Genomic DNA, 12,500 nt, shown 5'->3' on the forward strand with positions numbered 1-12,500 from the left:
ACACACAATAACAGCATTACCACACACACACAGTAAATACATTAACACACACACACACACACAGTAAATGCATTAACACACACACACACACAATCACATCATTCACACACACACACAACATAAACAATAACATCATTACCACACACACACAGTAAATACATTAACACACACACACACATAGTAAATGCATTAACACACACACACACACACACACACAGTAAATGCATTAACACACACACACACACACACAATAACAGCATTACCATGTACACACAGTAAATACATTAACACACACACACACATAGTAAATGCATTAACACACACACACACACACAATAACAGCATTACCACGCACACACAGTAAATACATTAACACACACACACACACAGTAAATGCATTAACACACACACACACGCAATCACATCATTCACACACACAACATAAACAATAACATCATTACCACACACACACAGTAAATACATTAACACGCACACGCACACACACACAGTAAATACATTAACACACACACACACACAGTAGATACATTAACACACACACACACACAGACAACAGAAAATAACATCATTACCACACAAACCACAGCACACAACAACATAAAATAACACACACAACAACAGAAAATAAAACAGTCACAACATAAGATACCACACACACACCTGTTCTCTCTCAAAAATCTCTCTGAGGTGTTCCAGGCCCAGAGTCTTGAGGAACTGAGAAACATTCATATCTAACACTGTCACTGGAAAAAAACACAAGAAACAAACACCATCACTCAAACGTACACACCCTAACACACACACACACACACACACACAACCCTACACCTTTTACAAACACACAATCCCACACACAACCACTCACACTCCAGTGTATGAATGTTCTCACAACTTCATGTACACCATCACAATTTCACTGGACACAAACTTCCCCATAATCAAGAAATCAGTTCATGTAGCTGTCCACTCTCTCCTCCTCATTCTTACTCTCTCCTTCTTTCCCCTCCATGCCAGACGCTCCATCAGCGTAGCCTGCAGCCCCCACTGCGCCTCCCGCTCCGTCTCCCAGCGGAGGTCCGGCCAGGTTATCAGTGCTGCCCATGGCGGGGAGGCAAGATGGGGTGGAGGCGGGAGAGATGAGGGAGGTGCTGAGGGAGGTGCTAAGGGAGGCGCTGACCACAGTGGTCTGAGGTTTAAAACAGACTGGCAGAGCATCTGGAGGCATCGCATCAATGAGCAACGCACGGATGTCATCGGCCTGAAAACAAAACCAGATACAACCTTCCACATCTTTACTCAACATCCAGTACTGCAGGAATGACGTGCTCACTCATGAAATGAACCATTTAATATTTACACTTATCCAGTTACTCGTGTGTGTGTGTGTGTGTGCAGTGTGTGTGTGCGTGTGCAGTGTGTGTGTGTGTTTAGCATTAGTGTTAGGGTGTGTGTGGGAGCCAGTGTGGTTTTAGTGTGCTCATGTGTGTTCCCTAGGTTTTAACATGCTTTACCGTAGCAAGGTCCAGAGCTGTTTGACCTTCTTGATTCCTCATGGTGGGGTCAGCACCATGGGCCAATAGCAGGGCACACAGCTGGGTCCGCCCCTTCTGGGCGGCCTCGTGAAGGGGAGTAAACGCCCATTTGTCCGTGGCATTCACACACGTGTTAAACTTGATCAGCAAGGCTGCAATATCTACATGCTGATGAAAGAGAGAGTGAGGCTGTGGTAAAACCCTGCATTATATCCCTCACTCTATACATCACCCCATACGACACTCTCTCTCACCCCATACGACACTCTCTCTCATCCCATACGACACTCTCACTCACCTCATACGACACTCTCACTCACCCCATACAACACTCTCACTCACCTCATACGACACTCTCACTCACCCCATACGACACTCCCACTCACCCCATACGACACTGTATTATATCCCTCACTCTATAACTCACCCCATACGACACTCTCACTCACCCCATACGACGCTGCATTATATCCCTCACCCTATAACTCACCCCATACGACACTCTCACTCACCCAGTACAACACTGCATTATATCCCTCACACTATAACTCACCCCATACGACGCTCTCACTCACCCCATACGACGCTCTCACTCACCCCATACGACGCTCTCACTCACCCCATACGACGCTCTCACTCACCCCATACGACACACTCACTCACCCCATACGACACTCTCACTCACCCCATACGACGCTCTCACTCACCCCATACGACGCTCTCACTCACCCCATACGACGCTCTCACTCACCCCATACGACGCTCTCACTCACCCCATACGACGCTCTCACTCACCTCATACGACGCTCTCACTCACCCCATACGACGCTCTCACTCACCCCATACGACGCTCTCACTCACCCCATACGACGCTCTCACTCACCCCATACGACGCTCTCACTCACCCCATACGACGCTCTCACTCACCCCATATGACACTCTCACTCACCCCATACGACGCTGCGTTATGGAGGGGAATCAGGCCGCCCTTATCCTGGGCATTTACATCCGCTCCATGTTCCAGAAGGTACTCTGCCACCTCCAGGTTATTATAGCCAGCTGAGTTTGAAAAAAAACACCCCAAAAAACAAAAACAGAAATTGTTAATATCTTTCAGTAATACCAGCACAGAAATTTTACTCACCTCGTCAAAAAATTTTTGTGTTTATATATTTCTTAATTTATCTGTTTCTTTTAATTCAATTACTAAGAATAACTAGAGGGTATGAAAATGTTTATATCACATTTTAATATGAAGAACAAGCAGACTGGGCCACATTGGACAGGGTGAACAGAACTGTGTGTTTGGGCTTTAGTCTGTCTGACCCATGTCATGTTTTTTGTTGCAGTACTGTGCTTGGAGTAAAAGGGTTCTGATGTCTGATGTGGTCTGTTTGAGTCCAGACCTGCCAGGTGGAGGGGTGTGGAGTTTCTGCCCTGTGTGTCTCTACAGTTGATGTTTTCGGGGCTGCAGAGTTTTTGGACGCGTGCCAGGCAGCCTTTCTTTGCCGCGTCCAGCAGGGCAGCGTCCCCTCTCAGCAGGTCCTGGATGTCAGTGTCTCCGTCTTTCACCATGTCCAGAGCAATGTTCCCGTCCCGGTTCTTCTTAGACGGGTCAGCACCATGCTACACACACACGCACACACACGCGCACACACACGCGCACACATTAGGTCACAGCACAGACAGAAAAGGTCAGTCTACAGTGTGAAAGTGTAGTGTGCAGGCAGTCCGTCAGACCTTCAGGAGCAGTTTACAGATCTCATATTTCCCTTTGGCTGCAGCCTCGTGGAGAGGTGTGAACTTCCAGAGGTCAGCGACGTTTACAGATGCTCCGTGTCTGACCAGCAACTCCGCCACCTCATAGTGGCCATACGAGCAGGCGTTATGTAACGGGACCAGACCCCTGAGACAGGACAGACAACACACACACGCACACAAACACATATACACACATAAACATACAAACACACACACATTTTCAAATAGAAATAGAGAGAATAAATAGGCTATAAACAGGAGTTCCATGGAAAGCTGTTCACAGCATTACTTTTTTTTTTAGCAATACACCTTCTCTGTCATGCCCGGGGAGCATCAGGGTTAAGTGCCTTGCTCAAGGGCACACAGCTGTGGATGTTGGGCCTGGGAACTGAACCAGCAACCCTCCAGTCACAAGCCCGGTTCTCTAACCTTTAGACCACGACTGCCCCATGGGTTTGATGTCATTTGTATTTTTCATGCGACAGACACTACAGAGGTTTAAGGTGATATGATGTATGATGACTGGATTTACCCTTTGTCTTTGGCATGAACATCCGCCCCGTGGTGAAGCAGGTACTCCACCACGGCCACACGGTTGTAGCCAGCAGCAAAATGCAGCGGAGTGGAGTGACGACCCTCTAGGTCCCTGCAGTTCACGTTTTGTGGAGAGCAGAGTTGCTGGAAGATACAACAAATACACTGAAATCAACATCTTCTGTATGACAAACAGTCGGGACTCACACTGAACACTAATCCCATACTGAACATTCACCCCATACTGAACACTAACCCCATACTGAACACTTACTCCATACTGAACACTTACTCCATACTGAACATTAAACACCATACTGAGCACTAACCCCATACTGAACATTAAACACCATACTGAACATTTACCCCATACTGAACATTAAACACCATACTGAACATTAAACACCATACTGAGCACTAACCCCATACTGAACATTAAACACCATACTGAACACTTACTCCATACTGAACATTAACCCCATGCTGAACATTCACCCCATACTGAACATTCACCCCATACTGAACATTAAACACCATACTGAGCACTTACTCCATACTGAACATTAAACACCATACTGAGCACTAACCCCATACTGAACATTAAACACCATACTGAACATTAAACACCATGCTGAACACTTACCCCATACTGAACATTAAACTCCATACTGAACACTAACCCCATACTGAACATTAAACTCCATACTGAACATTTCCTGGGCAGATTTACAGTAATAAGTATACTGGTGTATCAGTAAAGACTGGGAGGAAGACTGGGTAGGAGACTGAGGATGCACTGGGAAAAGCTGGATGTGGAAGAGGCAAAAGACAAGCAGTGACACTGTTGTGTTGGACTCTGACCTTCACAGTATCCAGGTCTCCTGCTTTAGCTGCCTCCAAAAACCGGTAATCCATGTCAGAGTTACCCACCGGAATATTCTCTGACCAAACAAACAAACAAAGATTCAACTATGAGGGATTTAGGTCACACACCGACACACATTCACATTTACCGATGAAACAGTGCTCAGAATAACTCTAGTCACTAACATAGTCTTTTTCTTGAGGAATAACATGGTCCCTGATTGGCAGAGAAGAAACGCCTGAGCCAATCAGACATTGACTTACTGAGCGTGCGGCTTTAAGAGACGGGATTCGCTGAGAGAATGAAGTACATAAACTCTCAGCTGAAGGCAACAGATAAACAGAGCAGTTAGAGAAAAGACAAACAAAGCTGACTCTTCTGACCAGTCAGGATCTGCTGGATCGCCTCATTGCCCATCTGAGCTGCCGTGAAGCCCTGCAGCGACACCAGCAATGGATCTGCCCCGTATCCTAGCAACAGCCGGCAAGTTTGAATGTGTCCTGCGAGAGCTGCCCGGTGCAGTGCAGTCTGTCCTAATGTGTCGACAGCATTCACCTGCACACACACAAACACACACACACAAACACACACGCACACACGTACAAACACACACACACACACACACACGCGTACAAACACACACACACGTACACACAAACAAACACTGACTGAACCATGGAAGAGATTCCATGTGAGTGTGTGTGTTTTGTGTGTGTGTGTGTGTGTGTGTGTGTGTGTGTGTGCGTGTGAGTGTGCGTGTGAGTGTGAGTGTGTGTGTGAGCGTGTGAGTGTGAGTGTGTGTGTGAGTATGTGTGTGTGTGTGTCTGTGTGTGTGAGTGTGTGTGTGTGTGTGTGTGTGTGCGTGTGAGTGTGTGTGCGTGTGAGTGAGTATGTGAGTGAGTGAGCGTGTGTGCGTTTGTGTGTGTGTGTGTGTGTGTGTGTGTGTGTGTGTGTGTGTGTGTGTGAGTGTGAGAGCGTGTGTGTGCGTGTGTGTGAGTGTGTGCGTGTGTGTGAGTATGTGCGTGTGTGTGCGTGTGTGTGAGTATGTGCATGTGTGAGTGAGTGAGCGTGCGTGTGAGTGTGTGCGTGTGTGAGTGAGTGAGCTTGCGTGTGTGTGAGTGTGTGCGCGTCTGTGTGTGTGCGTGTGTTTGAGTGTGAGTGTGAGTGTGAGTGTGTGTGTGTGGGTGTGTGTGTGTGTGTGTGTGTGAGTGTTTTGTGTGTGTGTGTGTGTGTGTGTGTGTGCGTGCGTGTGAGTGTGAGTGTGTGTGTGAGCGTGTGAGTGTGTGTGTGAGTGTGTGTGTGAGTATGTGTGTGTGTGTGTCTGTGTGTGTGAGTGTGAGTGTGTGTGTGTGAGTGTGACTGTGTGTGTGTGTGTGTGTGTGTGTGCGTGTGAGTGTGAGTGTGTGTGTGAGCGTGTGAGTGTGAGTGTGTGTGTGAGTGTGTGTGTGAGTATGTGTGTGTGTGTGTCTGTGTGTGTGAGTGTGAGTGTGTGTGTGTGAGTGTGACTGTGTGTGTGTGTGAGTGAGTATGTGAGCTGGCGTGTGTGTGAGTGTGTGTGTGTGCGCGTCTGTGTGTGTGCGTGTGTTTGAGTGTGAGTGTGAGTGTGTGAGTGTGTGTGTGTGTGTGTGCGTGAGTGTGTGCGTGTGTGTGTGCTTTGTTACCATGGCGCCATGCTTCTGTAACACCTCTAACGCGTCATTGTGAGCTTTGTCGGCAGCGACGTGGAACGCTGTCATGAAGCTACGGAGACCGAGAGACAGATAGAGACGCAGGTAAAAAGAAGCAGTTATATAATACAGATAACACAGATATACATATAGATAACAGGGTTGACACCCATTCAACTCCCAAGTCTGAATTTGAAATATACTGGCCACAGTCCATAGAGCATAAAGTTGGAACTACAATTTGAATGACAAAAAGTGAATTTCATTCAGTGAAATTAAAAACAAATTTCTTCCCTGAACAGATCACTCACCACCAGATACAAAACAACATAGCGATTTGTCATCACTGTTTAGTATTTTAATCGTAGTCCTTCTTACAGTCCATTATTTTGGGATGTAAAAAGGATTATGAAGTCATAATGAGGCCGTCCTTACACTGAGGATGAATAACCATAGGCGCTTTCGGACCGAACAGTTCTAGGGTCTCATTTGACAGGAACTACCCCCTGGGGAGCTTCCCCTAGAACTGCATACATTCATGGGCCTTTTTTCTGTATGTTTTCGCACCGCCAGTAGGAACGCTGAAGTGACGTAAGCCGTAACATTTTTAAGTACGAATTTAATGACTTTTAAGACCTTTTAAATACCTCCGAAAGTAAAAAAAAATGCCATTACTGCGGCAAAAGAAATCGACAAACTAGACCACAGTATACACAGTTAACCAGTTTTATTGAATTTGAATGACAGAAATATTGAGTGCACATTAGATAACATATGACTGCTTTCTCATTAACGAAAATAAAACTGTATGGTGATAGACCTAGTCCAATGGAAAAAAAATGTCCTCCTGCATTTACCACCGCAGTAGCAGTGAATGACTTGATGGGCATATAGTACTTTTCGGGCACGAGCATAGCGCTTGTGCCTGACGCTTGCTCGCAGCATCGTGGTTTTTTCCCTTTTCCCCGCCGCCACCATCAAATCGTAAGCTGGACAAACACATTCTTATTTTAGGTTAAAATGCGGATCACAGCCACACAAGCACCTACCGAAGCGGAGTGTACGCTACCTCTTCAATGTACAAATATACACTGGACGTTGCAAAATGGTCATTGTTGGGGGATATAAAATACCGGTAAAATAAAACATAAAAACTATGTGCCCCCTCCTACAATTCCAGACATTTTGAGACATGAATATCAAAAACTAAATGTAATACGCTCTAGACTTTATATTTTATACGGATCTTTAAAAATGGCGGTTGCAATCATCGTATACCTGCGTCTGGACCAATGGCTGTACATCTAGAGGCGCTTTCGCACCGGAGGAACTTTTCCATAGTTCTTAGAACTGTTGGAGAAAGTACCCCCTTTTTCGCGTGTTCGCACCACAGGAACTTAGAACGATCATAGTTCTTAGAACGCTGTTTTGAGGCGCTTTTTTAGCTCCTACTTCAGGGTAGGTACTTTCGCAGCACAATAGGAACCTTGTGACGTAGGTGTACAGCCATTGGTCCAGACGCAGGTATACGATGATTGCAACTGCCATTTTTAAAGATCCGTGCAAAATATAAAGTCTTAGAACGTATTTCATTTAGCTTTTGATATTCATGTCTCAAAATGTCTGGAATTGTAGGAGGGGGCACATAGTTTTTATGTTTTATTTTACCGGTATTTTATATCCCCCAACAATGACCATTCTGCAACGTCCAATGTATATTTGTACATTGAAGAGGTAGCGTACACTCTGCTTCGGTAGGTGCTTGTGTGTCCGCTTGTGTGGCTGTGATCCGCATTTTAACTTAAAATAAGAATGTGTTTATCCAGCTTACGATTTTAGGGCTGCGGCGGGGAAAAAGGGGGGAAAAAAAACACGATGCCGCGAGCAAGGGTCAGGCACAAGCGCTATGCTAGCACCCTTAAAGTACTATGCCCATCAAGTCATTCACTGCTACTGCGGTGGTAAATGCATAAATGCATTAGGAAATTATTTTTTCCATTGGACTGGGTCTATCGCCATTCAGTTTTATTTTCGTTAATGAGAGGGCAGTTATTTCTGTCATTCAAATTCAATAAAACTCATTGCGTATACTGTAGTCTAGTTTGTCGATTTCTTTTGCCGCAGTAATGGTTCTTTTTTTCCTTTTGGAGGCATTTAAAAGGTCTTAAAAGTCACTAAATTTGTACTTCAAAATGTGCAGCTATCCTGGTTAGTCGTAAACAACAGCTCTTAGCTGCTGTACCGTCGGCCGGCTTACGTCACTTCAGCGTTCCTACTGGCGGTGCAAAAGCAAACAGAAAAAAGGCCCTAGAACGAATGTAGTTCTAGGGGAAGCTCCCCAGGGGGTAGTTCCTATCGAATTAGACCCTTGAACTGTTCGGTCCGAAAGCGCCTATGGTCACAAGGTTCCTATTGCGCTGCGAAAGGCCCTACCCTGTAGTAGGAGCTAAAAAAAGCTCAAAAAAAAAAAAAGCTCAAAACAGCGTTCTAAGAACCATGATCGTTCTAAGTTCCTGCGGTGCGAACACGCGAAAAAGGGGGTACTTTCTCCAACAGTTCTAAGAACTATGGAAAAGTTCCTCCGGTGCGAAAGCGCCTCATGCGTCTCGGCTCTAAAGCCACGTTTTGTGAACCGTTTTGTGGCGCTTTATGATAAATATTCTCTACCTGAACAGTCATCGAAAGCCACATCGGATGCTCTCGTTTCTGTGTTTACAAATACGGTGGAGGAGCCTGTTTACCAAAGACAGACTCTTAAATGTGTTTAGTTTATGAAGGCATCTGAGTGAACTTAAGTTGAGTTAAAGTGCTCAGCATTCTGGGAAATGTATTTTTCCTATGCACTTCAAAACTGATTAAATATTGTCACACATTTACAAACAAGTGTTATTTTTGACTATTCATTTAACAACTTAATGCAACAATTTAAACCAATCACTTCAAAACTGATATTAAACATTATATATATGATACTATATACATATGATACTATAAACACATGTAATGGAAATTGAAAATTGGAATTTTCAATGAATTTAACTACATTCAGTTGTATTTATTTAAATTCTATTTGTGGTCTACTATTTCAATTCAAATTCAAAAGCTGAATTTGAATTATTGAGGCATTCTCAATACAGTTCTGAACTGAATACATGCTGTTTTACTCGTGTGAGGAGGTGTCCAGTTCTGAACCGAATACATGCTGTTTTACTCGTGTGAGGAGGTGTCCAGTTCTGAACTGAATACATGCTGTTTTACTTGTGTGAGGTGTCCAGTTCTGAACTGAATACATGCTGTTTTACTCGTGTGAGGAGGTGTCCAGTTCTGAACTGAATACATACTGTTTTAGTTGTGTGAGGGTGTGTCCAGTTCTGAACTGAATACATACTGTTTTAGTTGTGTGAGGGTGTGTCCAGTTCTGAACTGAATACATGCTGTTTTACTCGTGTGAGGAGGTGTCCAGTTCTGAACTGAATACATACTGTTTTACTCGTGTGAGGAGGTGTCCAGTTCTGAACTGAATACATGCTGTTTTACTCGCGTGAGGAGGTGTCCGGTTCTGAACTGAATACATGCTGTTTTACGCGTGTGAGGAGGTGTCTAGTTCTGAACTCACTCCTTGTTCTTCTCATGGACATTGGCTCCTTTCCTCAGCAGCAGCTCCGTCACCTGTTTCCGTTTAGGATGGGATGAGGCCACAGCACAGTGCTACCAACACAAATATATACCAAACAAATCGTCACTGTGCGAGTAAATATATAAATATATATGAAAATAAATCATTTAAGGTGTGTTTGACAATGTGTAGCAGCCTCTGTGCGTTCGTCTCTGTGGAAGAGTCATACCAGTGCAGTGTCGTGAGAGTGGGGATGTTTGAAGCTGATGATTTCCAGAACACTCTTTTTCACTTTCGCAACATCTGCTTCACGTGCCGCTTGTAGCAGCGAGTGCCCTCTGAACTCATCTGAGACACACATGCAAAAAAATTTAGGCGACACATTTTACAATTAACACAAAACCTGAACACTGTTCAAAAAGCACCCTACTGTACCATGTACACAATTTATTAATATGTAGTCTACATAACGTGATATTACAATCAGTATTCTCAGATCCCAGACATCAGCAAAAGCTCTGGAAACCTGTGTTGTGTGTGTGTGTGTGTGTGTGTTGTGTGTGTGTGTGTGTGTCTGTGTGTCTGTGTGTGTGTGTGTGTGTGTGTGTGTGTGTCTGTGTGTGTGTGTGTTGTGTGTGTGTCTGTGTGTGTGTGTGTTGTGTGTGTGTGTGTGTGTGTGTGTGTGTGTGTGTGTGTGTGTCTGTATTTGCCTCACAGAAGGCACCCTGTGTGGCAGCTGGTAGCAGGGAAAGCAGTACCAGACATGGTGAAGTGTGCTGAGAGTACCATATATACCATATACATACATACATACATATATATATATATATATACACACACACACACATATATGTGTGTGTGTGTGTGGGTGTATGTATATATGTGTGTGTGTGTGTATGTATATATATGTGTGTGTGTGTGTGTGTGTATGTATATATATGTGTGTGTGTGGATGGCTCAGGAAGAGTTAGCAGCTCCCCGACTCCGGCACCAGAGCCCTCACAGCGGGGCGAATGGGTGACGACTCGGCGGCATAAGTGCAAAACCAAAGCTAACGCTAAGGCTAGCCCACGAGAGACACACCACTCCCCGCTTCACGTGTCAGACAGGTTTGCCCTCCTCAGTGAAACACCCGCTGAGAAACCTGAAAGAGCTCTGGTTATAGGAGATTCCATTTTACGGCACGTGAAATTAGCTAGACCTTTAGGGGCACCAGCAGCCTTAGTTAGCTGTATACTGGGAGCCAGGGCGCCGGACATAGCAAGTAATCTTAAAGTGTTAAGTAAGCACAGGTTTTCTAAGATAGTTTTTCATGTAGGAGCTAACGATATACGCCTTCGTCAGTCAGAGATTACTAAAACTCTGAGATTACTACATAGCGCATAGTCTCAGAACAGTTAGTCCGTGACAATCCAGAGCCAAGGCCAGGGAGCAGACAAGCAGGCTAAACCGACCGTCTGCTAGCTGCACAGAGTCGTCACCCAGGTTAAACTATATTGAGACTGTGTCTGTTCCCCGACCTTTACGAAAATGTAGAAACACTCAGAGAATTTGTTCTAGTAATCTGATTAACATAGATTTATATCATACTGAATGTCCAGCCAACACCTTTGATCTAAAGCTAGGACTGTTAAATATTGGATCTCTTACACCTAAAGCGCTCATTGTCAATGAAATTATTACTGATCAGGAGTTTAATGTACTGTGTTTAACAGAAACGTGGATCAAACCAAATGAGTACGTCGCATTAAATGAAGCTAGTCCTCCCGGATACAGTTATATACACCAGCCTCGTCTAACTAGCAGAGGAGGAGGCGTTGCAGTTATTTATAATGATAACCTAGGCATCATACAAAAACCTCTACATAAATTCAATGCGTTTGAAGTTCTTTATACAAACATAACATATGTAGCCACAAAAAATAAGTCTACCCAGTCTATCACACTAATTATTATCTATAGACCCCCTGGGCCGTACTCTGAATTCCTCTGTGAATTTGCAGATTTTATCTCAAACCTTGTTATTTCTTTAGACAAAGCTCTAATTGTCAGAGACTTTCACATTCATTTTGATAACCCACAGGACCCTCTGAGAACAGCGTTCGTGTCCATTCTAGATTCAGTAGGGATTAATCAGACGGTCATAGGGCCCACTCATAATGGTGGCCACACCCTCGATCTTATACTAACACTCGGATTAAATGTAGGAAGTATAGTCACATTTCCACAATCTGAAGCTATCTCAGATCATTATCTTATCTCATTCAAAATGTTTCTTAGTAATAATATATGCACCTCACCACACTATCATAATAAACATACGTTTACGCCAGCTACTACGCAGAACTTTATCAATAATCTCCCAGAGTTATCAACTTTGATTGGAACACTGTCACACCCCACAGAACTTGATCAGGCAACTGAATCTTTAGAGTTAACATTCCGCAACACCTTAGATAATGTGGCCCCACTTAAAAGGAAAATAATCAGAGAGAAAAAAATAGCTC

At 44.4% G+C, this 12,500-nt stretch overlaps 1 protein-coding gene across 2 annotated transcripts in view; it reads right to left on the reverse strand.

Annotated features, from left to right (window-relative positions):
* The window catches only part of tnksb (tankyrase, TRF1-interacting ankyrin-related ADP-ribose polymerase b), a 38,836-nt gene that overhangs the window by 11,101 nt on the left and 15,235 nt on the right, over positions 1–12,500 (reverse strand). Inside the window, exons 9-20 of one of the 2 annotated variants that reach the window (XM_030791234.1) lie at positions 10,223–10,341; positions 9,994–10,085; positions 6,372–6,450; positions 5,094–5,265; positions 4,707–4,786; positions 3,844–3,989; positions 3,291–3,456; positions 2,957–3,176; positions 2,500–2,609; positions 1,530–1,718; positions 1,006–1,276; positions 679–755 (exon numbers count right to left, since the gene is read on the reverse strand). In XM_030791234.1, the coding sequence (XP_030647094.1) occupies positions 679–755; positions 1,006–1,276; positions 1,530–1,718; positions 2,500–2,609; positions 2,957–3,176; positions 3,291–3,456; positions 3,844–3,989; positions 4,707–4,786; positions 5,094–5,265; positions 6,372–6,450; positions 9,994–10,085; positions 10,223–10,341 (1,721 nt within the window). Of the gene's footprint in view, positions 1–678; positions 762–1,005; positions 1,277–1,529; positions 1,719–2,499; positions 2,610–2,956; positions 3,177–3,290; positions 3,457–3,843; positions 3,990–4,706; positions 4,787–5,093; positions 5,266–6,371; positions 6,451–9,993; positions 10,086–10,222; positions 10,342–12,500 lie in introns of both variants that reach the window. The other variant, XM_030791233.1, reaches the window with a different exon arrangement.

The sequence above is a fragment of the Chanos chanos genome, chromosome 14, assembly GCF_902362185.1.
Source record: "Chanos chanos chromosome 14, fChaCha1.1, whole genome shotgun sequence".
In the NCBI taxonomy this organism is placed as follows: domain Eukaryota; kingdom Metazoa; phylum Chordata; class Actinopteri; order Gonorynchiformes; family Chanidae; genus Chanos; species Chanos chanos.